This window comes from Benincasa hispida, chromosome 5, assembly GCF_027475165.1.
Source record: "Benincasa hispida cultivar pf3 chromosome 5, pf3_genome.v1.1, whole genome shotgun sequence".
NCBI classification, from domain to species: domain Eukaryota; kingdom Viridiplantae; phylum Streptophyta; class Magnoliopsida; order Cucurbitales; family Cucurbitaceae; genus Benincasa; species Benincasa hispida.
In genome coordinates, this window is record NC_143482.1 from 26,224,373 (window position 1) to 26,251,786 (window position 27,414).

Sequence of the window (27,414 nt, forward strand, 5' to 3'; positions counted from 1 at the left end):
ATTTACATGATTAAAGAAGATATATGAGCATGATGTTATTTTTATGAGATATGTTATATTTTCATGTTTTGAGACTCTGATATAGTAAATTAGATATGTTATGCGCATAGAGGCTTGTGATCCTTCGGGATCACTAGAGGTTTTTGTACATTCGTGTCTATTAGAAGTTTGTGTACCTTCGGGTTCATTAGACAGAGATTTGTGGTTTGTTCAAGATTCACTAGGATAGGTTTAATTATTCACTTAGATAACCATTTTTGAAATTGATAAAAATCTATCAGTAATAAAAATTGATAGAAGTCCATTATTGTTTTTTTTCCTATTTCTGTCAATAATTTAACATTTTTTTCTGTCTGTGAAAATTTCTTATATGATAATCAACAATGTATTATTATTATAAATATAGAATTATTACATGAAACTAATTAATACAAATGAAAATAAAACTATAATGTCTAATGAAAATATATAAATCTTTTTCGTGAATAAATTGTTGACGTCACTATAATGTTATCTTTAAAAATTTGAAATTAAAATAATTATTAAACTAGTACATCAAAATTATATTTACATGAGCTAGAACATTTTACCAACACATTAATTTTATATAATAAGAATATATAAAATATAAATTAAACTTTATTAAAATTTAAAACAAATATATTGAATAATATATCTTCTAAATTATTCAAAACTTTATATATTTAGTTAACAAAATAATACAACTGCATTGCACGTGGTACAATATTAGTAAGGGTGTGATTACTTTTCAGGTGTTTAATTTCTAAAATAAGTTATTTAAACAAATTCAAGTGTTTGGCAATTCTTCGAAATAGATTTTGAGACATTTTAAAGTTTACTAGTTTTTATCAAAAGATATTAAATAAAGATGACCTTTTGAAAAACATTATTTTCTCTAGACAATCAAAACAGATCCTAAAAAAGAATATATTATTTTTTATGATTAAAGCATTTTCCCAATTTATTGATGGTCATGAAAGGGATTAATGTCCAAAGTAAAAAAGATCGTTGAAAGATGCATGATACGAGAACATATAAAAGGGGAAGATAAACTTTTTTTTGATAAATGTACGATCTTAAATAGTAAACACTATTGAAGTTAGTGAAATTAAGTTATTTAATGCCAATTTGTGAAGTTATTGGGCCAACTAAATTAGATTAAAAACTCAACTCAACACAAATAATGTCTCAAATACCTTGGTGAGATTTTGATAACAAACTACATTCAAAGTTATGTTTATCCATCTGTTGTAAAATATATATACGTAATGATTGAGAAAATAAATGTAAGAGGATTTTTGGGGTACTAAGTTGAATTATAAAGTCTGGTGTTATGCATGTGCAGTTAAGAAGTTTGTGTTTGTGGTGTAGAGTTGTTAGTCAAGAGTAGGAAATCTGTGTTTGAGGTATTGAGTTTAGTTATTAAGTCAGGTATATTTAGGGTAGCTTTTTGTAATATAAAAAAGTATGATTTTCTTGTGATTATTTTATATTTGTTTAACTTTTTGTTTACTCCTTCAATTGCAGACATATTTTTCTAAATTATTAACACTCAATTTAGATGTCAACTTAAAACCTCACATATACTTTACAACTTTTTTCATGATCATTGTACTTGATGTAGACAAAATACTCTTACTTCATACAAACAACATAATTACAATATCCTCTCACATTAGTGGAATGTATGAGTGTAATATGAAAAAAAAAAAAAAAAAAAATAGCAGGGTCATCAAGGGATTTAGAGCTTTTTATACCAAATTGTAGATTAGAGTTTATTATGCATGTGTGTTAGTGTTGGGAATACAATCAAAGTACCACATTAGCTAGATAAAAAGATGATCATAAACATATAAGGGATGACAACGATCGTCAATGATAAGAAGCCTTTTGGGTGAAATCAAAAGTCAAGAGAGTATAAACTACTACATAAGATAACCATTAAATACTATGAACTAGAAATGTGCACGATTTGGTTCGATCTAATTTTGAGCAAGATCCAACACTAAATTGAATTGGTCGATTTTTAATAAGTGTGAACCACTGAAAACTAGCTAGGCTTGTTTTTTCTTTCTAAACCCCACCTTGATTTTGTTCAGGTGGGTTCTATTCGATTTGGTTAAAACTAGTTTTTTTTTCCTCCTACCTTCTATCCCAACTCAAGCTTTACATGTTGTCTCAACTCATTTTTTGCTCATTGTCTCAAATACAAACACATTTTTGCTTTTTTTTTAACCAAAATCTATCAAACTTTTAAAAACAAATACATTTGTCGTGGTGGACTGTCAAAGTGGCGGTGACAATGGTTGTGTAATGGCTTCATCCTTAGATAAAAAACTCTGATTGCTACGACATGTATACCTAAACTTTTTTATCATAAGATGTATTTTGATCAAATTTTTTAAAAGAAAAATTTCTATTAGTTAAGTAAAACCTTTTTTGAAGAAAAAAAACTTGTATTAATCAGAGTCGCATCCAACATCTATCATTAATATAACATAAGATAGGACTAGAGACGTGCAACCATACATACCTTGTTAGCCCCTAACATAAACATAACGTAAGGTTAGGTCTAGAGGGGTGCAACTATACATATCTTGCTAGCTATGAAGCACAGATACTTCATGTGAGACAAAGAATTAGTATTAGACACGTATCAGATACCGATACTTCCAGATACTTCACAGATACGTATCTGACATGCGATTTGACGTATCTATACTGTCAGATACTTTCCAGATACGTATATGACACGTGATTTGACGTATCTATTTTTATGTGTACTTTTTTATTAAGAAAAAAAAAAGACAAGTAACTCATCTAATCTTTTCCAATCTAAAATTAGGCAACCTATTTAAAAAACTCACTATTCGAGTCTAAAACTAAAAGAAAAATAAATAAATAACGAACCAAATCATAGACTAGAATCATCTAATTTTCATCTTCACATTTGAGTCCCCACAAAGTCCACCAAAATATAAACCATTTGGATGTCTTCAACAATAAGTTCTTCGTTTATCTTCATACTTCTCTCTCTAATCTTTTTCTTCTTCTTTACAATATGAGTCACTTTTTTATTGCATTTTATTAACTATTGTACTTCAACATCTTAGATGTTATTTTTTTTTAATTGTATTTCAATGTTCGTATTCTATTTTGTGTTATTGTTATTAACTTCTATGCTAAATTTATCTATATCCTAGATTCTTTTAAAGAAAAAATGTTTCTTCAACTTATCAGTATCCTTTTTTTTTAGATATATATATAAAAAATATATAAAAAAGTGATGTATCCTTAGACGTATCTGTATCTTAGTTTTTTAGTGACGAATCACCGTATCCGATCGTATCCGTATAATGTAATCGTATCGTATCTATGCTTCATAGCTTGCTAGCCCTGAAATCGTAGTCTAACCTAAAAACAACATGATCTTGACATAGTTATAAGCATACATAATGCACAATATTCATTTTAAAGAAATATGTTTTAATCATGTAATGCAACATAACAAAGTCACACTAGCATAAAACATTTTATTTGAGAGTGTGAGATAAACTATTTACCTCAATCGCGATCCTATTTGTTCTTAATTATTTTTTGTGGTTTGATTATAGAATTTATGAAGAGCACTTTTGATTAAAACTAGTATTAAGACTATCCATTAAGGAACTTAATGAACTTATTTATAGAATTACAACTGTTAAGTCTTGAGAGCATTGGTATGGTTACGATTAATTTTTTACAATATTATAATAAGAAATAACAATAACAATATAATAGTAATAATTATAATAGTAGTGTTAATAACAGTATAATATAGTGATAGTAGTAAAAGCAAGTACTAATACAAAAGTAGGCTTTAATGTCGGTTTAAAACTAACATTATAGGGGTACAATGTTAGTTGAAAATTGACATCGAAGATCGTTCTATAAATGGTCTTCAATGTCAGTTGTCTTCAATGTTGGTTTAAAACTGATATTATAAATTATCAAGATTTCAATGCCAATTATCTTCATTATCAGTTTTCAACTGATATTGAATACCATCTTCAATGTCGGTTCTCAACCGACATTGAACTCATTTTTAATGTCAGTTTTCGGTTTTCATCTTTTTCTTTTATCGATAATTTCCATTATTAAATGTACGTCATGGTTTTGTTATTGGAAAAATAAAAATACATATACACTCTTTTTATTTATGCACGGAAAATCAATAATATTTTTCTTTTATTTGTACATGCACAAAATAAAATGTGAATTGCTATTATATATACAACTCAACTTTAGAAAACACAAAAATTAACTAATTCACAACAAAAAAAAAAGTGACAAATTTTTTAACTAATCTATTAAAAATTTATATTGACCAAACGGTATAGGTTGAGAGAGAAATGAGAAAATGGTGAAGGTTAAGAGAGAAAGATGAAGGTTGAGAGAGAAATGAGAAGATTGTAAAGATTGAGAGAGAAAGGAGTGGGAGTTGTTGAGAGAGAAATAGTGGATTTATAAAAAGAAAAGTGAGTTAGAAATTAAAAAATTTAGAGAAGATCTTTAATGTGGGTATAGTAGCCTCATCTTTAATATCGGTTTAAAATCAACATTAAAAATCTATATTTTTTTTTCTTTTTAAGAAACCAAAATTATATATCCGTATTTAGTTTTTCCAACCGCCATCAGAGGCAAAATTTCTTATAATGAGTAGTAGTAATAATAGTAATATTAGTAATAGTAATAATAACATTAATTAGAGTGATATTAATAATATTTAAACATAACATTAATAATAATAATAATAATAATAATATTAATATTAATATTAATAGTGGGTAATAGTAATAATAACATTGATTATAGTGATTTTAATAATATTTAACATAACAATAATAATAACATTGATTATAGTGATATTAATTGTATTTAACATAACATTATTATTATTATTATTATTATTATTATTATTATTATTATTATTATTATTATTATTAGTGTACTAGTAACTCTTAAAAACATAGTAATTGCAATTGGTGGTATTTTTAGGGATAATAACTAAGTGTATAATATCATTTTAAAAAAATTGTAAATATAACCAAGTCTGTCAATGATAGAATTCTATTGTTAATAGACTCTTACCAGCAATGTGGTCTATACTCTTACCAACAATATGGTCTATCACTGATAGACTATCTTAAATCTTGTCATATTAGTAATTTTTTTTACATTATGTTATATCTATTAATGCTTTGAATCTGATTGTTATATTTGTAATTATCTCTATTAATAATATTAGTAGTAGTAATAATATGATATTAATTTATTGAAAGAAGGGAAATAGAAAACGAAACATAATATAAGAAGAAAGGAAGAGGAAGAGGAAGCACTTACCTAGAATCTCTCGAGGAGGTTGCTCCCACTTATGCCGAAGACTTATGGACAGGGATTTGTAGGGGTGCCTCCACTGACCTCCTCCTTTTTTTTTTTTTTTTCCTTCTCTCTCCAATTTTCTAGATTTTTTTTCTTAATAATATTTTCCTTTCTTTTTCTTTTTCTTTCTAGTTATTTCTTCAATATATATATATATATATATATTAACTTATTAGTCTGTTTTATTTTATTTTAATTCCAATCTTTCTAGATAATTCTTTTTAAAAGTCTTATTATATTATCATTATTTTATTCCTTAAGACATTTTCTTACTTAAATATTTGTTTAATTACTAAATTAGTATTTTATTTGTAACTTATGGGTCCATTTTAAACTTATGTCTTAAATTTAAAAATAGTATTCACTAACTAGACTTAGAAAAACGAATTTTAATGTTGAACCTTAATTAAAATTTAAAATAAAATTTCGTATAATGTTTATTTACAAATTTGGAATGTTATTGGTAGGTGGCTATTGGTCGTGCGAACTCGTGGTCATATAGATAATGGAGATGCCGACATGTGAAGTGTGAACTGGAGGGGAGTCATGGTAGTCTGGAGGAAAATGGATATGGCGTGCGAACGGGGGAGGAGAAGGTGAAGAATGAATGTTGAAGGTTTTTCTTTTAGGAAGATTGAATGGTGAATATTGGATAATTATAGAACTAGTTGCATAAATAGTATTTAAGCTCAAACTACAAGGATAAAACAATTGTATATATAGACCAAAAAATTGTAAAAGACTAAAAAATCCACGCTTAGCCACCATTTTGCTCACTTCTTCCCGATTTTCTCAAATTGAAAGTTATCACTGATAGCTGCTATCAACGATTGCTACCATTGATAGTTGCTATCAGTGGTAGCTTCCAATTTGAGAAATATTAATATAATCTTGAAATATTAGTTTTTAAATTACTATCAATTATCAACGACTATCATTGATACACTTTTATCAATTGAAATCAACATTGAACTATTAACAGTTAAGGCTATCAATAGCTATCAATAATAGACTTTTATAAGTAGTTATTAATTAACATGGAAAGAAAACCATCAACTTTAAAAGATTGAGCTATAGTAGTAATGGAAAACTATTAATGGCTATCACTGATAGACTTTCATAAATGACTATCAACTTTGAAATATTAACACAATAGCTATCACTAATAATCTTCTATCGTCGTTGCCACTGATAGCAGCTATCAATTGCTATCACTAATAGACTTTCATCAATTAGAATCAACCTTGAAATATTAACACTTAAGACAAGCAATGATAGACTTGTATAACTAATTATGAACTTTCAAAGAAACTTGATATATAGATTTTACTAACTTCTATCACCAATATCACTAATATCACGCATATCGTGGTTATCAGTGATAGCTTCTTTCACTAATAACATCACTGATAATATGCTATCAATGATCTCCTTGGTATCATGGTATCAGCAATAGCTCTCTATCACCGATAACATGCTATCAGTGGCAGCTTTTATCACCAATAACGTACTATTAGTGGTAGCTTCTATCATCAATAATGTGCTATCAATGTTAGCTTCTATAACTGATAATATGCTATTAGTGGTAGCTTCTATCAATGATAGCTACTGACCATTTTATTGTCCCTTTCCTTATCTTTCCAAACATTCGTACGATCCTTTTTCTTTTCGATATCTCGCAAGGGTACTTTTGTAAAAACAGCAAAAAGCCAAACCAAACTCTTCTTCTTCGTTTGATTTTGTAAATAAATATTATAGTACACAAATATACAAATATTTCAATTTGTACCGTTCATTTTGGGTCATCTATGCCATTTTTTTTCAAGTTTATTTATGATAGACATCATATTCTTAAAGTCCTATAAAAAGAAACAAAAAACTATTGGCTTGTTTGATATCATTCACATTTCTCATCTTTTGAAAAATTTAACTTTTTTAATAACTATTCTCGTTTCTTATTTCAAACTTTTAAGAAATCTTTCTACAAATGGTGTAAATTTGTGAACTACAAAAATAGTTTCTTTCAAATTCGTTTTTATTTACTATTTATATTTAATATTTCGTTATAATAATCAAACTTGATGATCGGCTTGTTGGTGTTAAGTCACTTATAAATTGGGTACTTTCAAGTCTTGAGTACAAAATTCAACCTCATAATTCTTATGAAAAAAGGGAAAGAAACAAAAATCAGATAGAGAGAAGAAAATTAAAAAAAAAAAAAAAAAAAAGAAGCAAAAATTGGAGAAATGAAAGAAAAAAACAAAAACTAGAGAAAAAAAAGGAAAAAAAAAAGAAAAAAAGGAAGGGAAGAAGAAAAACTGGAAGTGAAAGTCGGAGAAATAAAATAAAATAAAAAATAAAAATAAAGAAATTGAAGAAGCAAAAACTAGAGAAAGGAAAAAAATAAAAAAATAAAAAGGGAAAGAAGCAAAAACCAAAGAAAAAGAAAGAAAATTAAAACATTAAAAACTAAAATAAAAAATAAAGAGAAGAAAAAGGTGTGGAAACTAGAAAAATAATATTTTTAAGAGTTGATATATTTTTTTAAAAAAAAAATCCCTTATTTTACTATCTATTACAAATATCGTAATAAATAACGCGTTGGGTGGGCGGCTGGGGTTCTTATAAAAAAGGAAATTAATTTTTTTACATTTTGGATTTTTATTGCGTTAACGACTAGTTGGGCTTATAAATTAAAAGACAAGGAGTGGGTTGGGCGACATAAAAAACATAAAGTACATTTATAATAAGAAGGATCGGTTCGGTTCAGTTTTAAATCGTTTTTTAACCTTGCGAATTGAGAACAAGACAGAGCAACACGATTCTCTCTTTAGTGAATCAAGGGTACCACATTAAATAAATAAATAAAAGACTGAACCACCCAGTTAGGTTCGCCAATTTTGTCCAATTTTTTAACACCTCTACGTTAAACTAATAATTTCATATGTCTATTTAAAAACGGTTTCACCAACAAAGTCTTTTTTTTTTTGGTATGTTTTTTTAGCATATTAGTTGAGTTGGTTTTAGACTTAGTTATTGGAGATGATCGATGTAGTTGGTGATTAGAGTTGGTCACCAGAGGTGATCATTGATGTTGTCGGAGGTTATAGTCGAGTGGACTGGGACACTGGAGATGGTCGTTGGAGATATTTGCTGAAGGTGGTCTTCGATAGAGGTGGTCCCAGGAGGTGGTTGTCATAGTTTGGTTGTCAGATGTGATGATCGCCTGGAGTTGGACGTTCGAGGTGGTCACTAGAGATGGTTGCCAGAGGTAGACAACAAAACATGTCGTTGGAATGAGGCGACATTAGTCATGGATGGTGGTTGTTATTAGAGTTGGGCATCAAATATGGTTGTTATAGTTAATCGTTCAAGTGGTCGCTAAGTTTGCTACTGAAGGTGGTCGTTAGAACATGTTGTGGGCAATTATTGTTACCGGAGTTGGTCGTCGACGGTAGCTACCGAATAGAGTTACTAAAAACATTGGACGAGGGGAGAGAAACGGGGATAGATGGAGTTCCTCAATAAATGTATAAACTTTAATAGTGAATATTATTGAAGTTGATGGAATTGATTTGTATAATACCGACTTGTGAAAAGTTAGTGGACCAAAAATTGAGTTGAGTTAAAAATCCAACTCAATTCGACTCAAGTCAATGTCCAAACACCCCTTAATAGCTTTCCAAGAAGTTGAAGAACAAATAAAATGATTTTTCTAAAGTTTTCAAGGACTAAATCAGAAAAAAAAAATCTTGTTCAAGGAAAAATTTGAACCTAAAATATTAATTAACTGATTAAAGAAAATTTTTTCTCAAAGTTAGGTTTATTACTACTAATTCAATTTTTAATCAAAGAATTAAATTACATATAATCCACATGAAGAGGTATTGCCTAATAAGTATGACTACCTCAATTCTTTAAAGAATCCAAAGTCCATCAACTTTCTCCCCAAACACATCATGACGAACCTCTCAATCTTCCTAGTGAACCATACCATTCTTCTAAACTTTGCATGGGTTGAAGGCCAAACCTTTGGATCCTCACCTTTTTTCCTCATTTTTACAATCTTCTCCTACCTATCCCTTACCTTCCTCCTTTCCCACATTCCCTTTCCCTCCATTTCCCCTCAATTCCTCAAAGCAATCTCATCCCTTCATAACTTTATCCTCCTCATCCTCTACTTCATTATGGCCATTGGATGCACTCTCTCTTCAATTTACCATGTGTCTCACCCTCGTTTGCTTATTTGCTTCCCACCTCAAACCCCACCAATTGGACCTCTCTTCTTTTGGGCTTACATCTTCTACCTCTCTAAGATTCTTGAACTTCTTGACACCCTCTTGATCATCCTTAGTCGATCCTATCAACGGCTCACATTCCTCCATCTTTACCACCATTCAATGGTCTTGATCATGTCTTATCTTTGGCTTAGCACTTCCCAATCGTTGATCTCAATAGGAATAGTAGTCAATGCCATAGTGCACATCATAATGTATGGCTACTATTTCTTGTGCTCCATTGGGATTAAACCAAAGTGGAAAAAGTTGGTCACTAATTGCCAAATCTTGCAATTTGTGTTTGCGTTAGTGGTTTCGGGTTGGATGTTGTATGAGCATTTTGGAAGGTCATCATCCCTTGGTGGCTGCTCGGGTATGAAGAGTTGGTGTTTCAGTATTGTTTTCGTTGCCTCTCTTTTGGCTCTTTTCATTGACTTTCATTCCAAAAGCTATGTGATGCATGCCAACACAAACAAGAATAATAAAACTTTATGAATTTTTTAGAGGCAATATCAAACTTTTGGATAATATTTCAAGTACCTACGTTTTAGCTAGCCATATGAATGATGTTTCTATTGAAAGTCACAATATATGTTTTATGTACGTCATTGTAAAATCAGAGAGAACTCAACATCTATTGTATTATTATATATACATGTTTATTAGAATGATGAATAAGAGAATGTTTCGAAAATATAGTGGTTAATTAACGTTCACTTTTTTCATGCTTCCCTAACGAAATAATATTTCCATGACAACCATTTCAAGGGGAGAAAGAGAAAAGTGTCGTAAAAATTGACATGCGTGTTTCTGGAAAAAAAATATCTTTTTTTAGATTTTTGTAAAGTTATAATGATTTTTCATTGTCACCAATATATGATATTTATAAATGGTCACTTAATAGAGTTATTCTCTTTTTAAAGGAGAATTGAAGTGGGTAGCAAATTAAATATAGGTTTTAATAACCATGTCATCAGTTTTTCATGTTTTGCTGATATGACAATATATTGAAAACTAAAAAAAAAAATTGTTATTGATTTCATGAGGGGAATCTAATTTTAATTTTTTTTTCTTATTCCAAAATTACCCTCAATTAAAATTAGGGTCTATCATTCCTCTATCTCGCACATTTTCTAGTCTCAATTCACTGAAGATTTGAAATGTTGGTTGGATTTCCATTATTCAAGATTTTGATTCCAACATTATACTGTTGAAGATTTTCTTGTTTGCGTTTGATTCTAAACCACTTAAAAAATAGAGAATAAATGAGAAATAAGTATAAAATAGTAATAAGATGTGTAATCAAATAACAATAAGACAACAATAATTAGGTAATTAGGTAGCAATCAGATACTACCAATTAATTGACAAAAAATAGAATGTAATCAGAAGGCAATCAAAAGGTAATCGATGGTAATGTTAACAACTACTACCTATGTGTCAAAAATCGAAGATAATCAAATAACAATCAAATGACAATATTAGAAATTACTATGTGACAAAATATATAAGATAATTAGATGACAATGAAGAGAAAATCAGAAGATTATCAGAAACTACTAACTAATTGACAACAAATAAAAGGTAATAAAAGGTAATCAAATAGTAATCAAAAGGCAATCAGCTGCCAATATTAGAAACTACTAACTACGTGTCAAAGAATAGAAGGTAATCATATCACAGTTAGAAGGTAATATTATATGGCAATATCAGAAATTATATACTATATCACAAATAATAAAAGGTAATTAGATGACAATCAAAAGATAATCAAATGAGTATCAAAAGCTACTAATTAATTGACAAAAAATAAAAGGCAATCAAAAGACAATCAGACATAAAAAATAAGGTAATCATACAGGAATCAGAAGGAAATCAGATGATGATATCAAAAACTACTAACTACATGTCTGGAAGGTCATCATATCATAATCAAAAGACAATTATGTAGGGATGAAAGCCATAGTGCAACGGAAAAAACCAAAAATCTTTATAATTTGGGGTTTCTGACATACCCATATACTAGGCAATTCAACACTGGGCAATTCAGAAATAATATAAGAAAAACAAAATTTAGCCTACAGTAAAATTAGAACTTAAGTTAAGCATGCTTAAAATTCTCAAAAAATAGATAGAAAACCTTTATTTTTATAGAACCAAGTGAGAATCTAATTCGTCAATTGAGATTTTAAAACACCACCAAAAGAACAACATTCCTATCTTCTGAGAAACTTTTGGTAATTTTTGGATTGTGGGAACAAATTGAATTTGGAAAAAGAAAGGAAGAAGGAGGATTTTTCTTTGAGAGACAAAAGGCCAAAACTATTATGTGCTAGATAACTCCCACGTAACCTCCCTATGTGGGAATTCTTTAATTAATTAAATTAATCATTAATTAAATTAATGATTTCATTTAAATCATATTAAATGAAACATCTCTCCCATAATCTATACTTTTAATTCAATTAATTTCGTTAAATTAAATTAAATTAAATAATTTTTTAACTTTTTAATTAAATTATCTTCAAATTAGATATCAAATATTTAATTTGTAGGAGTTAGCAAACATTTAGCTGAAGCAAACAGAATCATTAAGCACTCTAATTAAACAATTTTAGCATTTATGAAAGCATGTTCAAGAACTAAAAAGAGGATTTCAAGATATATCTTTGAAGATCTTCAATCAACGAATTCAACTCCAAATATGACTCCAAAAGCTTGTGGACCACCAATGGATCTTCCCTACTCTTCTCTTCGACCTTAGATTGAGTGGTGGGACCCAAAATATACTGAGATTAGAGGGAATTTTTATGGAAGAAGACTGGTTGTTTGGTGTTTTGGAGTTGAAGAATTATTCTTCAATAATTTTCTGGATTTCAGCAAATCCCTAGATTCTCAACTTAGCTAAATAACTTTTTTTATTCAACAAGTTCATGCAACTCTCTTGCATGAAGAGATAACACCAATCCCACTCAATTTGGAAAATGAGGGTTCATTGTTGAAATAACCCACTTAGTCCATATTTTTCAAATTTAATATAAAAAATCAATTTTTATTAATTTAAATTTCAGAAAATTAAATTAAGACAAAAAATTGAATTTGATATAAATTTTCAAGTTTATAATTTTAAATAAAATTAATAATTAATTAAACAATTTAATTAATTAAAATAATTTAATATCCAATATTAAATTATTTACACCAATAATTTCACAAACATGAATCCTCATTCATGTAATTTTAATATTTAAATCATATTTATATATTATCCGATTCTCCAATTTTGTTTAATTTGATAATTAAACGTGTAATTATATCGTATATAATTACTAATTCCCTCAATTTGAATTTGAACGTTTCAAATTCTCTTATCACGCTATTCTAAGGTTATTCTGTTTGTGAGCTAATAAGGGGACCTAATGGACCTACAAAACATGAACTCCAACGATTCGTGATTAACCGGCTAAACTCTTTAGCTTAATTAACCAGCATTATGTTAGGAATGTCCTAAAACTCATAGTTCGTAAAATTGGTGTTGAACATTCTATTTATCAATAAAATATTATTGAGTATCTTATTCGATAAAGTTGTTGATATTGCATTCTATTATGAAAATTCAATAAACATATTCATGACTATAGTATGAATACTTTAACCCTACGTAGTGACATAAACAGGATCAAGTTAATAGTATATAGCTTAAATGGTCTATAAGTATATGGATGAAATTGGGTATCTCATCTTGGTAGCACTATTGGATGCGGCTTATTTTATATAGATAATACAAATGATGTGATCCACAGATCATTCATGTAGAGACATGTGAGTAGGGGCATCCTATGCAATGAGTTTGCATAAAGACTAGACCACGAAATAGTCACTTTTCTTTATAATGATCGTCTACTGTTAAAACTGACTATTTCATACTAATAACCTAGGATAAAAAGATCTTAAACTTGAGCTAACTATGAACTCCTGTTTATGTGGGATTGTCCTTTAATCTACATGGGTGAGAGTAGTCCAATAGCACTGCTCAATAAGCCTTCCATTTTGAGGATAAGACCAGATAAATAGCTAGGGACATAGTCTTGCGAGATGAAATTCACTCCTACCCATTTTAGGGTTAGCAGATAGGTTGTTCTCTTAAGTGCTAATTCCAGGTCTTGAACAATTAGGACCCCGCCTTCTCATGATAGAGAGGGACATGATTCATAAGTGGTATTATGAATCAGTTGTTCATTATAGGGTTAGTTGGAGCTTAAGGAACAATATGTGTTTACAGGAGTAAAACGATAATTTTGACCCAGCTGTAAATACAAACAACCTGTGAAGGATCGACTTACTGATTATGGTTAACATAGACAAAAATACATCTATAGTGAGAAGAGTGCAACTATCGAGCTATAGTGGTATGTCTTGATGGTTAACGAAAAGTAATTAATTCGGTTTAAAGAGTTTAACCAATTGATTACAAATCGTTGGAGCTAATGATCTGTAGGTCCAATAGGTCCCTCTACTAGGTCATAAATTGGAATAATGAATTGAGTAATTGATTGGATGAATTTTGAATTTAGGGTTATGAATTTGAAATGTTCAAATTCAGTTTTAGGGTTTTTCAATTGATTGTATACGATGCAATTAAAAACGTTTAATTTAATCGAAATTAAAACGAGATTGAAGAATAAATTAATATTTAAATTATGATTTAAATATGGATTTTGAATCATATTGGTGGAATTGATGTTGTATTAATCTAATATTAAGATATTAAATTAATTGAATTAGTTTTATTTAAATTAATTAATTTTGAATTAATTATATAAAAATAAATTTTAAATAGTTTTATTTAAATGAAAAACAAAAATTTGAAATTTTTTTTGAGTTAAGTGGATTTTTCCCAAATTTTGAAAAAATCCACTAACATCATTTATGGTGTTTTGTCACTAAAATCCACCATGAATTCTTCAATTAATACAAGGTAGGAGTTACCCTACAAGGAGCCATGTTCTAATGGATGAATTAAGGCTATAAAATGAAGCTTCATGCATGGAGATTGGGAGGAGACTAAGTTCTTTATCTAAGTTATTGTAAAATCGAAACCCTACTACACCCTCACTAGTTCATCTTCAATTCAGCTTGATTAAAGTGTTTCCACCACACATTCCTTCTTGAGCATAGTTGAGAAGATCTTGTTGGTGGTCTATCTGAAGAATCCAACTCAAACTTGTGGAGATTCTGTTGAAACCATAAAGAGACCTACAAAGGTATTGTCATGTTCAAACCCTCTTTTGATAACTTCATGAGTAGCATGTTTAAAACTCAAATTAAATATAGTTTAAGTGCTTATTAATTCTGAATTCTTCCGTTGTATGTTTTATTACTCCTACAATTAGTATCAGAGTATGATTTAAGCGCTTAACTATTGTTAATTTGAGTTTGGTGGATGTTCTTCATGAACTATATGAAAATAGTATGCTCATATGTTTTTTTTCAAGGTTTTGCCATTTGAATCTTTTCAATTATGTTGTAACTCTTGTAGTTGGCTCTTGTTTGATGGGTCTTAATATGTGTTTAAGAGTCTGTAATTCATTTGGAGTCATTAGAGTTGCAATTAGGATATAATTGAAGAAAGAAATGAAGAAGATCGAAGTAGCAGAAACTGGAAATTCGAATTTCTGCCAAATACTCGATGCTCGATGGAATACTCGATGGCATTCTCGATGAAATTTCATGAAATACTCGATGCATGATGCCATACTCAATGGTACTCGATGATATTTCATGAAATACTCGATACTCGATGCTAGATGCCTTACTCGATGGTATTTTTGTGAAATATATGATGCTCGATGTCATACTCGATGTTGGTTGCTTGCTGATACTCCATGAGTTTTGCTCGATTCAAGTGGTTCAAATGGTCCAGAATTTTTTGAAGCCAGTTTTGTTGATTCTTGTAATAGTTGGACTTTTATTTATTTTAAAAGTGTCAAAACAAAAAAAAACTATATCAGTTTTATGTTTAATTATTTATGCATTTAATGTTTGTTATAATTATATATTTTAATATATGCATAGAGTATGCCATTTAGATTTAAAATCCTACCATAGGTAAACATATTACATGCATTATTGTATGTTATAATTAGTTATAATATATAGTATGCATGTTTTAGGGTTTGTTAAAAACTGATGTAATTGTTATATTGATTTTAAATACCTTTGAAGCATGTTATGGAATGTTAAAGCATGTTTATTTTATAATTTTTTTATAAAATGAAACTAGACTTTAAAATCCATAACAAAGATAAACAGTAAGCTCACTTAGGTTAACAACTAGTTTTAACAGTTAAAATAGATTGTTACTTTATAAAATTGTTGGGATTGGTGTCCTAATTATCCTAGAGTCTCGTAGTTTGTAAACTATACGTATTGTTATGAATAAAATAAGAGTTATTTTATTTGGCATTTACTCATATCCAATAAACAAAGCTCCATGGTTATTACATGTAAACTTGTATATGAGATATACAAGTCGATCATGTCTTAAGTGATAACCTAGAAAGGTTTGTAGTATCAGGATTAAGGAGAGATACCTGATCCTGATGACACTACGGATACGGCCCACTTTATACAGGTTTACAAGTGTTGTGAACAGCTACAGATGGTATATCTGTTGGGGTTGATGCCCTAAAGTCTCGTGTCCTGTAGTTTGTAAACAGTATATAAGAACACCTGTGATTGTTAATATATGATATTTATTTCACATCTTGTTGTTTTCCTCGGTTATTTGTTTTATTTGATTTACCACAAACCAATAAACATAAAATCCCTGGTTATCTATATGTGACTCAAGCATGTATGTGGTGACATACAAGTGGATCATGTCTTGACAGATAACCAAAATGGTCTGTAGTATATGGATATAGAAGGGAAATCTTATCCTGGTAATGCTACAGGCGCGGCTCGCTTTGTTGAATAGTCACAAGTTTTGTGACTTGCCACAGATGGTCTGATCCTAATTATTCGTGTTGGAGACATACGAGCGGGGGCGTCCTATACAAGGAGTTTGTATAAGACCTTACCACAAAGTGTTAATGTATCTCGTTATATAACATCGTTCATGACAGAGACTTCACTTCACTAGGATGACCATAGGTAACATGACCTCAATTCTTAGTGAGTTGGGAACTCCAGCCATTGAGGGCGGTCCTTTGATTTGTATAGGTGCAAGTGGCCAAGTCGTCGATGCAAACCTACCATTTTGGGGCTTCGTCTGATTTGGGAGCTGGGAACTCAACTACACAAGATGGAATTCACTCCTTCCCCGAGGTAGGGGTAAGTAGATAGATGGCTCCCTTAAAGGCTGATTCCAAGGCTAGACCACCACCTTCTCTTGGCCCGAGAGGTGTTCACACATAGTTGGACTATGTTGTATTGTTCAGTAGAGGAATCAGTGGTACTTAAAGAGTGAGATGTAACTACAGGGGCAAAACGGTAAATTGACCCAGCTATACTTACAAGCATCTGTGAAGGGTCATCGTACTCATGATTGGTTATATCCAATGGACACATAAATATATCTGTGGTAAGAAGAGTTCAGCTGTTGATTTTTAGTGTAATCACTGACAGTTAACGGATGGTGAATCTCGTGGCTAAAGAGTTTAGTTAGCTATTCACGTATCATTGGAGCTTCGAGCCACAGATCCATTAGGTCACCTGGGTAGCTTGGATAAAATCGAGAACTAGTGTTTGGGTTAATTTGAAATGTTCAAATTGACAAGAGGAAGTTCAATTATATATGATATAATTGGATAAATGTATGAGATACATTATTTTGGAGGAAATTAGATATAAATATGATTTATATCAAGTAGAGAAAAAAATACTATAGTAGATATATGATATCAAACTATAGGATATAAATATAACATGATTATATTTATTAATTAAATTAATTGATTAATTATTTAATAATTAACCGATTAATCCACGTTCGGACGTGGGAAGATGAGGCTGTGAAGGTTATGGTAACCAGTGGGTTAAAGCTTTGAAAATCATTTTCATTTGACAAAAGAATTAAGTCGTGCATTCTTATCGCCCGACGCCCAAAAAGAATCCATGAAAGAGCGATCACGAGAGCCTATACGATAGAAGCTCATTCGTCTAAATGATTGTCTAGTTCATGCAGTCTCTAAACAATCGTATACCTCTTTCCTAAACGATCGTTCATGTTTTCCTAAATGATCGTGTAGCTCTACTATACGATAAGCATCTCTGCTATACGACAGCAGAGTTCTTCTCGCACGCGCTTATCGTCTACACAACGTTTTCTCCTCCGTCCTCTACCAAACTCACCAAAGCCCACTCTTTGGGTTTTTAACGCCAAGGATACCCAGGTTTCCCTTATGGTGGTGTTGTCCCCGTGGCATTGTTCGTGTACGTTCGAATCGTGCAGTTACAGTCGACACACTCGTCAGGTGCTGGTAGATCGGTGGGAAGTTTTCCGCTGCTTTGGGTTCACACATATGAAGACAGTCTTCATTTGGTATGAACCTCTTTTCCTTATGTTTTATTGTATTCTGAGCATGCCGATTATGAGTTTAATATGCATAACTGTTAGTATGGAATGTATATCGTTTATGTTTCGGTCACTGTGAAATCGGAGCGATATAAGCCCGCTAATGGAACTCTCGGCATGAGATCCTTCAATTAGTATCAGAGCCAGATTTCTAATACTTTGATTTCATTTGTTGCAACGAAATATCATTTACATTCATGGTGGGTGCATTTTTATGCTGTTTTAACTGTTAATACTATTGTGGATATGCCCGATTAATGGATGTTTTGGGATGAATTGTCTCTGTCTGTTTAATTCCTTTTACATTCGCAGTTGTTTGTAAAGGCCTCTGTGTTTTGGGCATAAATAATCGTAATCAAGTATGTATTCAAAGTGTTTGAAGTCTTGAGTGGTTCGTAAAAGTTTAGGATTGATCGCATCGTGTAGAAAAGGTTCTATGTGATCGTTGTCCATCGCATCGTGAAGATGAAGGACTATACGATCGTGGTTGAATGCATCGGTTGAACGATGGGGTATGCGATCAAGAGTTGGTCGTATTGAGATGACGATTGGGCACGAATCGCTGAGTATCGTTTAATGCACGCACGAGCTAGACGATCGTTTAGGTCAACAAGGTTCATCGCTTAGTAACTGACTAAACAATCGCTTAGCATCGCAAGGTAAATTTTTTACCAAGTTGCACACATTAGTTAGACGATCAGACGCTCGCGTATCGTTTAAAGTGTGCTAGACAATCGTTTAGGTCAGCAAGCTTCATCACTTAGTAACTGGCTAAATGATCGCTTAGTAACTCAAGGTAAATCGTTTACCTATCATCGCGCTACACGATTGCATGAATGATCATTACTATATGATCAGGCTTCCCAGCCTCGTCGTTGTCTACGCGATCGTTTGCTAATGTTCCTATCGTGTAGTGCGTGCTAAACGATCATCTACCTGCTAAAGATGCTACATGATGAAGACCACCTGGCGGTTCAAAACCCGGTTCACCTATGAACCGGTTTGCTCGATGAAAAATGTAATAGATAGGGTTTTTCATTCCATTTTTTTTTTTGGTTTAAAGGCTCATCTCGGTCCATTAATCTATTTTTTAATACATGTGATGTATGTTTTATATGTCATATGGTATGCACATATAGTAAATCCCACCTTAGGTATGCATTGATCATGCATCATCTCTTTATTGTAATTGTTATAATTTAGAGAAGCATGATTTTATTCTATAAGAGCATGCTCATGCATCATATAATATAAGAGTTATATTTATGCATGCATAAAAAGCATTGACATGCATCATCTTTATATTATAATTGTTATAGTATAAAGGTGAATGATAGCATGTTTTCTTGGTTATTACGCATTATATAAAAGTCATATAGTAATGACCGAACATTGTATGAAGCATGACACATAGGTTACTTTATAATTATTATAAACGACTCGTTATGTGCAATGTTTTTTAGTTGTTTCTTTTTAAGAGTTAAAGAGAAATTAGAACTAAAAGAAGTAAGAAAGACATGCATGCTCACTTAGGTTTAATTCATGGTTTTAAAAATGTTTAAAACTTTGATCACATAGACCTAAGATCATGGTTCTAATACGATTAGCAACCCTAAGGCTTTAATCTTTTAATCAGTTTAATAGGATTAAATTGGCTAATAAAAGGTTAAAGTGTAGCAAATCTATCTAGAAGGGACATTTTGTCTAAGGTGGGTTCTGTCTAGGCTGGGGTATTTAAGTTGACGGAAACGTAACACCCCTACCTGGGAACTTACCTGGAAAGGTGAATTAGATAGATTTGATGCATGCATGCAAGTTAAGGACAGTCTATTAAAGTGTTTAAATGTGACTACTTGAACTTGTTTATATTTCATAAACAAACGTTATTTATGAGCAGGCTTTAAAAAGACCACTTAGACTAAAAACAGTAGCTAGATTGTTTAGGTTAATGAATCCCTTGGTAGAACATTCAGTGGGAGGTACTTGAGGCATAAGATGCTTCACTTAAGCCTTTCACTTTTCTCCTAAAGTCCACACCGTGAGATCTATCCTCGGCCTCGCGGCATCTTTGGCGTGTCCCCCCAACGGATGGTGTTTGGGTAGGTCAATATCAAGGTAGATGGAGAGAATGTTCATAGTAAGTGGGAGCGGGAAGTGCAACAACATATCCCTCGATCTCCCTTGTTAGGTTGAATAAAGTTACTGCACATCGCCTCAAGGTACCCAGGGAGTGTCCCCCTAAAGGATGGCAGTTTTACGCGTTTCTTTATTTGATATCGTGTAAGTGGATAAGATAACTTAGTCTCTTGTCCTAATCTATCTTTTCCCTACGGTAAGCACATTAGGGTGGGACTCTGGCACCGAAAATGAGGGGTTACGCTTACACAGAATAGTTAAATGTTAACGATTCTGGACCGAAAAAATGGTGGTTGTTAGGTTCAGTTCCAATAGTTGGTTTAGCCTAATGGATGAGAATGTCTCATCTCAGTGAAGGGACAACTAATCACCCCACCGGTGGCGTTTGTCCTGACTCTCTGGGGCATCATTGCATAATAGAAGTCTATAACGTAGGGCACTTGAAAAATATTTTGCAGAACTAATTGATTTAAAAGTGGTTTAGCAAAAACTAATCAAGATTTATTCGTATTTTCAGCAACTTTTTCAAATGGCTACAGCCACCTTATTGTTGTTAAGCGTCGAAAAATTAATTGGCGACAATTTTTAACATGGAAACACATGATCACAACGATCCTAATCATCGAGGATCTCATGTTCGCTCTCACGAAGGCTTGTCCTCCTATTCCAGCTCCAAATGTCGCTCGAAATGTTCAGGAGGCATACATGCGATGGACAAGGGCGAATGAGAAGGCCCGAGCCTATATCTTGGCAAGTCTTTCTGACGTCTTGGCTAAGAAGCATGAGCCTATGGTCTCAGCCCGTGAGATCATGGAGTCCCTGTGGGGGATGTTTGGACAACTGTCTGAACAGCTTATGCATGAGGCTCTTAAATACATATTCAACTCCAAAATGAAAGAAGGCACCTCTGTTCTTAAACATGTGCTAAACATGATGGTCCAATTTAATGTGGTGGAGTTGAATGGGTCTACCATCGATGAGGGCAGCCAAGTTAGCATAATCCTGCATTCTTTTCCGGAGAGCTTCCTGCACTTTGTTGGCAATGTGATTCTTAACAAAGTGAAATATAACCTTACAACTCTCCTCAACGAGTTGCAGACGTACCAAACTTTACTGAAAAGTAAGGAGAGGTAGAATGGTGAGGCAAATGTTGCTTCGTCCTTAAGGACGTTCCATAGAGGTTCGACCTTAGGAACGAAGTCTGCACCTTCTACTTCTAACTCTACAAAAGGGAAGAAGAAGAAGGGTGGTAAGGGAAAAGGGAAGGCAATTGCTAACCCACCACTTGTCGCCTCGAGTAGGTATCCACCAGTTGCTAAGGGAAAGTGTTTCCATTGCAACCAAGATGGACATTGGAAGAGGAACTATCCTCAGTATCTGAAGGAGAAGAAAGCAACCAAGGCTAAGGCCAAGGCAGATAAAGGTAAATATGATTTACTTGTGCTCGAAACTTGTTTAGTGGAGAATGATGATTCTGCCTGGATAATTGATTCAGGCGCCACTAACCATGTTTGTTCTTCTTTTCAGGGGATTAGATCTTGGCGACAACTGGAGGCTGGTGAGATGACGATGCGAGTAGACATCGGGCACGTCGTCTCAGCTGTGGCAGTGGGAGGGCTCTAGTTGACTTTACAGAATAGGTTTCTAATTTTAAATAATGTATATATTGTTCCTGAACTAAAAAGGAACCTTATTTCTGTAAAGTGCTTATTGCAATGTAAATACACTGTTTCTTTCATTTTGAGTAAAGCGTTTATTTATAAAGATGGTGTTTTTATTAGCCCAAAAAATCTGGAATCGAATTTATATGTGCTAAGGCCGTTAGCCATTAATTCCCTTCATAATACTAAAATGTTCAGAACTACCATAACTCAATCAAAACGTCAATGAATTTCTCCAAAAGAAAATGTCCAATTTTGGCATCTACGTTTAGGGCACATCAATCTCAATAGGATTGAGAGATTGGTAAAGAATGGACTTCTAAGTGAGTTAGAAGAAAATTCTTTACCTGTGTGCGAATCTTGCCTTGAGGGTGAGATGACTAAACGACCTTTTACTGGAAAAAGTTTTAGAGACAAAGAACCTCTTGAGTTAGTACATTCTGACCTTTGTGGTCTTATGAATGTGTGAGCCTGAGGGGGCTATGAGTATTTTATCAATTTTACTAATGATTACTCCAGGTACAAGTATGTTTATCTTTTGCAACAGAAGTCTGAATCACTTGAAAAGTTCAAAAAGTTCAAGGCTGAAGTTGAAAATGCATTGGATAGACAGATTAAAACACTTCGATCAGATCGAGGTGGAAAGTTTTTGGACTTCGCATTCCAGGACTCTTTGATAGAGCATGGAGTCATTTCTCAACTTTTAGAGTCGTGTACACATCAGCAGAATGGTGTAGCGGAGAGGAGAAATAGGACCTTGTTAGACATGGTTCGTTCAATGATGAGTTACGCTTCCTTACCGGACTCGTTTTGTGGTTTCGCAGTGGAGACTGCAGTGTACATACTCAATTGTGTTCCCTCCAAGAGTGTTGCAAGAACACCTCTAGAGTTGTGGAATAGGCATAAAGCTAGTTTACATTATTTTCGCATTTGGGGTTGCCCTGCACATGTGCTTGAGGCTATTCCCAAGAAGTTGGAACGACGGTCGAGGTTGTGCCTCTTTGTAGGCTACCCCAAAGGTACTCGATGGGGTTATTTTTATGATCCGACGGAAAATAGGGTGTTTATTTCAACAAATGCAACTTTCCTGGAGGAGGATCATATAAAGGAGCACAGTCTAGGAAGCAAAGTCGTGTTACGTGAGCTTTCCAATGAAACTACTGAAACTTCAACAAGAGTTGTTGATGGGAGTTCATCCAGTAGGTCGGTTTCACCTCAAGAGTTGAGGGAACCTCGATGTAGTTGGAGGATAACGAACCCACCGTTCGCTATCTGGGTTTCACGAAAATCCTTGCTATGGTAGCAGATGGCGACGTTGAGGATCCGTTGTCTTATAAGAAGGCAATGAAGGATGTTGACCAAGATGAATGGGTCAAGGCCATGAATCTCGATATGGAGTCGATGTACTTCAACTCAGTATGGGATTTTGTAGATCAGCCTAATAGGGTTTGCCCTATAGGATGTAAAAGGATCTACAAGCGTAAACGGGGTGCTAATGGGAAGGTACAGACCTTCAAGGCTCGACTTGTGGCAAAGGGTTATACCCAGATAGAGGGAGTCGATTATGAGGAGACTTTCTCGCTTCTTTCCATGTTAAAGTCGATCTGTATCCTCCTGTCCATTGCAACTTATTATAATTATGAGATCTGGAAAATGGACGTCAAGATGGCCTTTTTGAATGGCAATCTTGAGGAGACCATTTATATGGTGCAGCCCAAGGGATTCATAGCCCAAGGTCAAGAGCAAAAGGTTTGCAAACTAAATCGGTCCATTTATGGACTGAAACAGACGTCTAGATCTTGGAACATACGATTTGATGTTGTGATCAAATCGTATGGCTTTGACCAAAATGTTTGTCTATAAAAAGATCATCAACGCTTCAATAGTCTTCTTAGTGTTGTATGTAGACGATATCCTACTCATTGGGAATGATGTAGGTCTACTGACTACAGTTAAGAATTGGTTAGTGACCCAATTCCAAATGAAAGATTTGGAAGAGGCTCAGTTTGTTCTAGGAATTCAGATTTTTCGAGATCGTGAGAATAAAGTGCTAGCACTGTCTCAAGCATCGTATATTGACAAGATGTTGTTCAAGTACTCGATGTAGGACTCCAAGAGGGGCCTACTGCCATTCAGGCATGGAGTCACTTTGTCTAAGGAAATGTGTCCTAAGACGCCTCAAGAGGTTGAGGAAATGAGACGGGTCCCATATGCGTCTGCCGTTGGCAGTTTGATGTATGTGATGCTCTGTACTCATCCAGACATCTGCTATGTTGTGGGCATAGTTAGTAGGTATCAGTTTAACCCAGGCCAAGGTCACTGGACCGCAGTGAAGAACATCCTCAAGTATCTTAAGAGAACGAGGGACTATATGCTCATGTATGGTTCGAGGGATTTGATCCTTATAGGATACACGGATTCTGACTTTCAGACTGATAAGGACTCTCGCAAGTCCACATCAGGGTCAATCTTTACTCTTAACGGAGGAGCTGTAGTGTGGCGAAGCACTAAGTAAGGGGCATCGCTGACTCCACTATGGTGGCGGAGTACGTAGCGGCTTGTGAAGCTGCTAAGGAGACCGTCTGGCTCAGGAAGTTCTTAAAAGACCTGGAAGTTGTTCCAGATATGTCTAGGCCCATTACCCTCTATTATGATAATAGTGAGGCAGTGGCAAACTCTAAGGAGCCAAGGAGTCACCAGCGCGGTAAACACATCGAACGAAAGTATCATCTTATCCGCGAGATAGTGCATCGAGGGGACATGATCGTCATGCAAATCGCTTAGAAGCACAATGTTGCTGACCCGTTTATGAAGGCTCTCATGGCTATAGTATTTGAGGGTCACCTACGGAGCATGGATCTACAGGATCGCCTGCGGCTGAACTAGGGTAACTGGAAGATTTTATTGTGCTGGGCTTTTATGTGCCCTAGTTTATTATTTTGTACTAAGTTTTTTGTACACCCCACTTCGCTTTAGGACAAGTCGGAGATTGTTGGGGTTGATGCCCTAAAGTCTCGTGTCTTGTAATTTGTAAACAGTATATACGAACACCTATGATTGTTAATATATGATATTTACTTAACATCTTCTTGTTTTGCTCAGTTATTAGTTTTATTTCCTTTACCACAAATCAATAAACATAAAATCTTTGGTTATTTGTATGTGACTCAAGCATGTATGTAGTGACATACAAGTGGATCATGTCTTGACAGATAACCAAAATGGTCTGTAGTATATGGATATAGGAGGGAAACCTTATCCTGGTAATGCTACAGGCGAGGCTCGCTTTGTTGAATAGTCACAAGTTTTGTGACTTGCCACATATGGTCTGATCCTAATCATTCGTGTTGGAGACATACGAGCGGGGGCGTCCTATACAAGGAGTTTGTATAAGACCTTACCACAAAGTGTTAATGTATCTCGTTATATAACATCGTTCATGACAGAGACTTCACTTCACTAGGATGACCATAGGTAACATGACCTCAATCCTGAGTGAGTTGGGAACTCCAGCCATTGAGGGCGGTCCTTTGATTTGTATAGGTGCAAGTGGCCAAGTCGTCAATGCAAACCTACCATTTTGGGGCTTCGTCTGATTTGGGAGCTGGGAACTCAACTACACAAGATGGAATTCACTTCTTCCCCGAGGCAGGGGTAAGTAGATAGATGGCTCCCTTAAGAGGGTTGATTTTGGGGCTTGAGGCGCCACACACCTTCTCTTGGCCAGAGAGGTGTTCACATATAGTTGGACTATGTTGTATAGTTCATTAGAAGAATCAGTGGTACTTAAAGAGTGAGATGTAACTACAGGGGCAAAACGGTAAATTGGTCCGGCTGTACTTACGAGCATCTATGAAGGGTCATCGTACTCATGATTGGTTATATCCAATAGACACAGAAATATATCTATGGTAAGAAGAGTTCAGCTGTTGGTCTTTAGTGAAATCACTGATAGTTAACGGATGGTGAATCTCGTGGCTAAAAAGTTTAGTCAGCTATTCACGTATCATTGGAGCTTCGAGCCACAGGTCCATTAGGTCACCTGGGTAGCTTGGATAAAGTCGGGAACCGGTGTTTGGGTTAATTTGAAATGTTCAAATTGACAAGAGGAAGTTCAATTATATATGATATAATTGGACTGGTTAATTATATATGATATAATTGACTAAATGTATGAGATACATTATTTTGGAGGAAATTAGATATAAATATGATTTGTATCATGTAGAGGAAAAATACTATAGTAGATATATGATATCAAACTATAGGATATAAATATAATATGATTATATTTATTAATTAAATTAATTGATTAATTATTTAATAATTAACTAATTAATCCACGTTCGGACGTGGGAAGATAGGGTTGCGAAGGCTATGGTAACCGGCGGGTTAAAGCTTTGAAAATCGTTTTCATTTGACAAAAGAATTAAGTCGTGCATTCTTATCGCCCGGTGCCCAAAAAGAATCTGTGAAAGAGCGATCGCGAAAGCCTACACGATAGAAGCTCATTCGTCTAAACGATCGTTTAGTTCTTGCATTCTCTAAACAATCGTATACCTCTTTCCGAAACGATCGTTCAGTTTTTCCTAAACAATCGTGTAGCTCTACTATACGATAAGTATCTCCGCTATATGATAGCAAAGTTCTTCTCATGCGTGTTTATCGTCTACACGACGTTTTCTCCTTCGTCCTCTACCAAACTCACCAGAGCCCACTCTTTGGGTTTTTGACACCAAGGATACCCAGGTTTCCCTTATGGTGGTGTTGTCCCCACGACATTGTTCATGTACATTCGGATCATGCAGTTATAGTCCACAGACTTGCCGGGAGCTGGTAGATCGGTGGGAAGTTTTCCGCTGCTTTGGGTTCACACATATGAAGACAGTCTTCATTTGGTATGAACCTCTTTTCCTTATATTTTATTGTATTCTGAGCATGTTGATTATGAGTTTAATATGCATAACTGTTAGTATGGAATGTATATCATTTATGTTTCGATCATTGTGAAATCGGAGCGATCTAATCCCACTCATGGAACTCTCGGTATGAGATCCTTCAATATCCTAACCATTCATGTGGAGACTGATGACATGCAGAAATGCATGTGACCTTAGGCTTTTTACTTAGAATTATGAAGGTTGTAAGGCAGAATATGTGTCGATCATGATAGAAATTCACAAGAATATGAGCTTGCGTCGATCAATATGTCGAATCTCAGCTAACCCATTATTTTACGTTAATTATGCATTCAATGTTCTATTTTTGTAGCCAATGTAGGAAATGAACGCAAACGCGGGAACCGGACCATCGCATAGAC

The 27,414-nt window shown here is 33.4% G+C and overlaps 1 protein-coding gene and 1 long non-coding RNA gene across 2 annotated transcripts; both read left to right on the forward strand.

Moving 5' to 3' along the window:
• Window positions 1-5,356: 5,356 nt before the first annotated feature.
• LOC150036000 (uncharacterized) lies at window positions 5,357-6,403 on the forward strand. Its single transcript, XR_016529891.1, has 2 exons — window positions 5,357-5,467; window positions 5,910-6,403. It is a non-coding gene; the product is annotated as an uncharacterized LOC150036000 (long non-coding RNA).
• Window positions 6,404-9,401: 2,998 nt separating this feature from the next.
• On the forward strand, window positions 9,402-10,214 carry LOC150036001 (fatty acid elongase 3-like). The gene has a single exon (XM_090313540.1). It carries the CDS (start codon window positions 9,402-9,404, stop codon window positions 10,212-10,214), a length of 813 nt encoding a protein of 270 aa, XP_090169666.1.
• Window positions 10,215-27,414: the final 17,200 nt, after the last annotated feature.

Excerpts from the sequence above, each read along its gene's own strand:
- LOC150036001 (XM_090313540.1), top strand. The coding sequence starts at position 9,402 with ATGACGAACCTCTCAATCTTCCTAGTGAACCATACCATTCTTCTAAAC.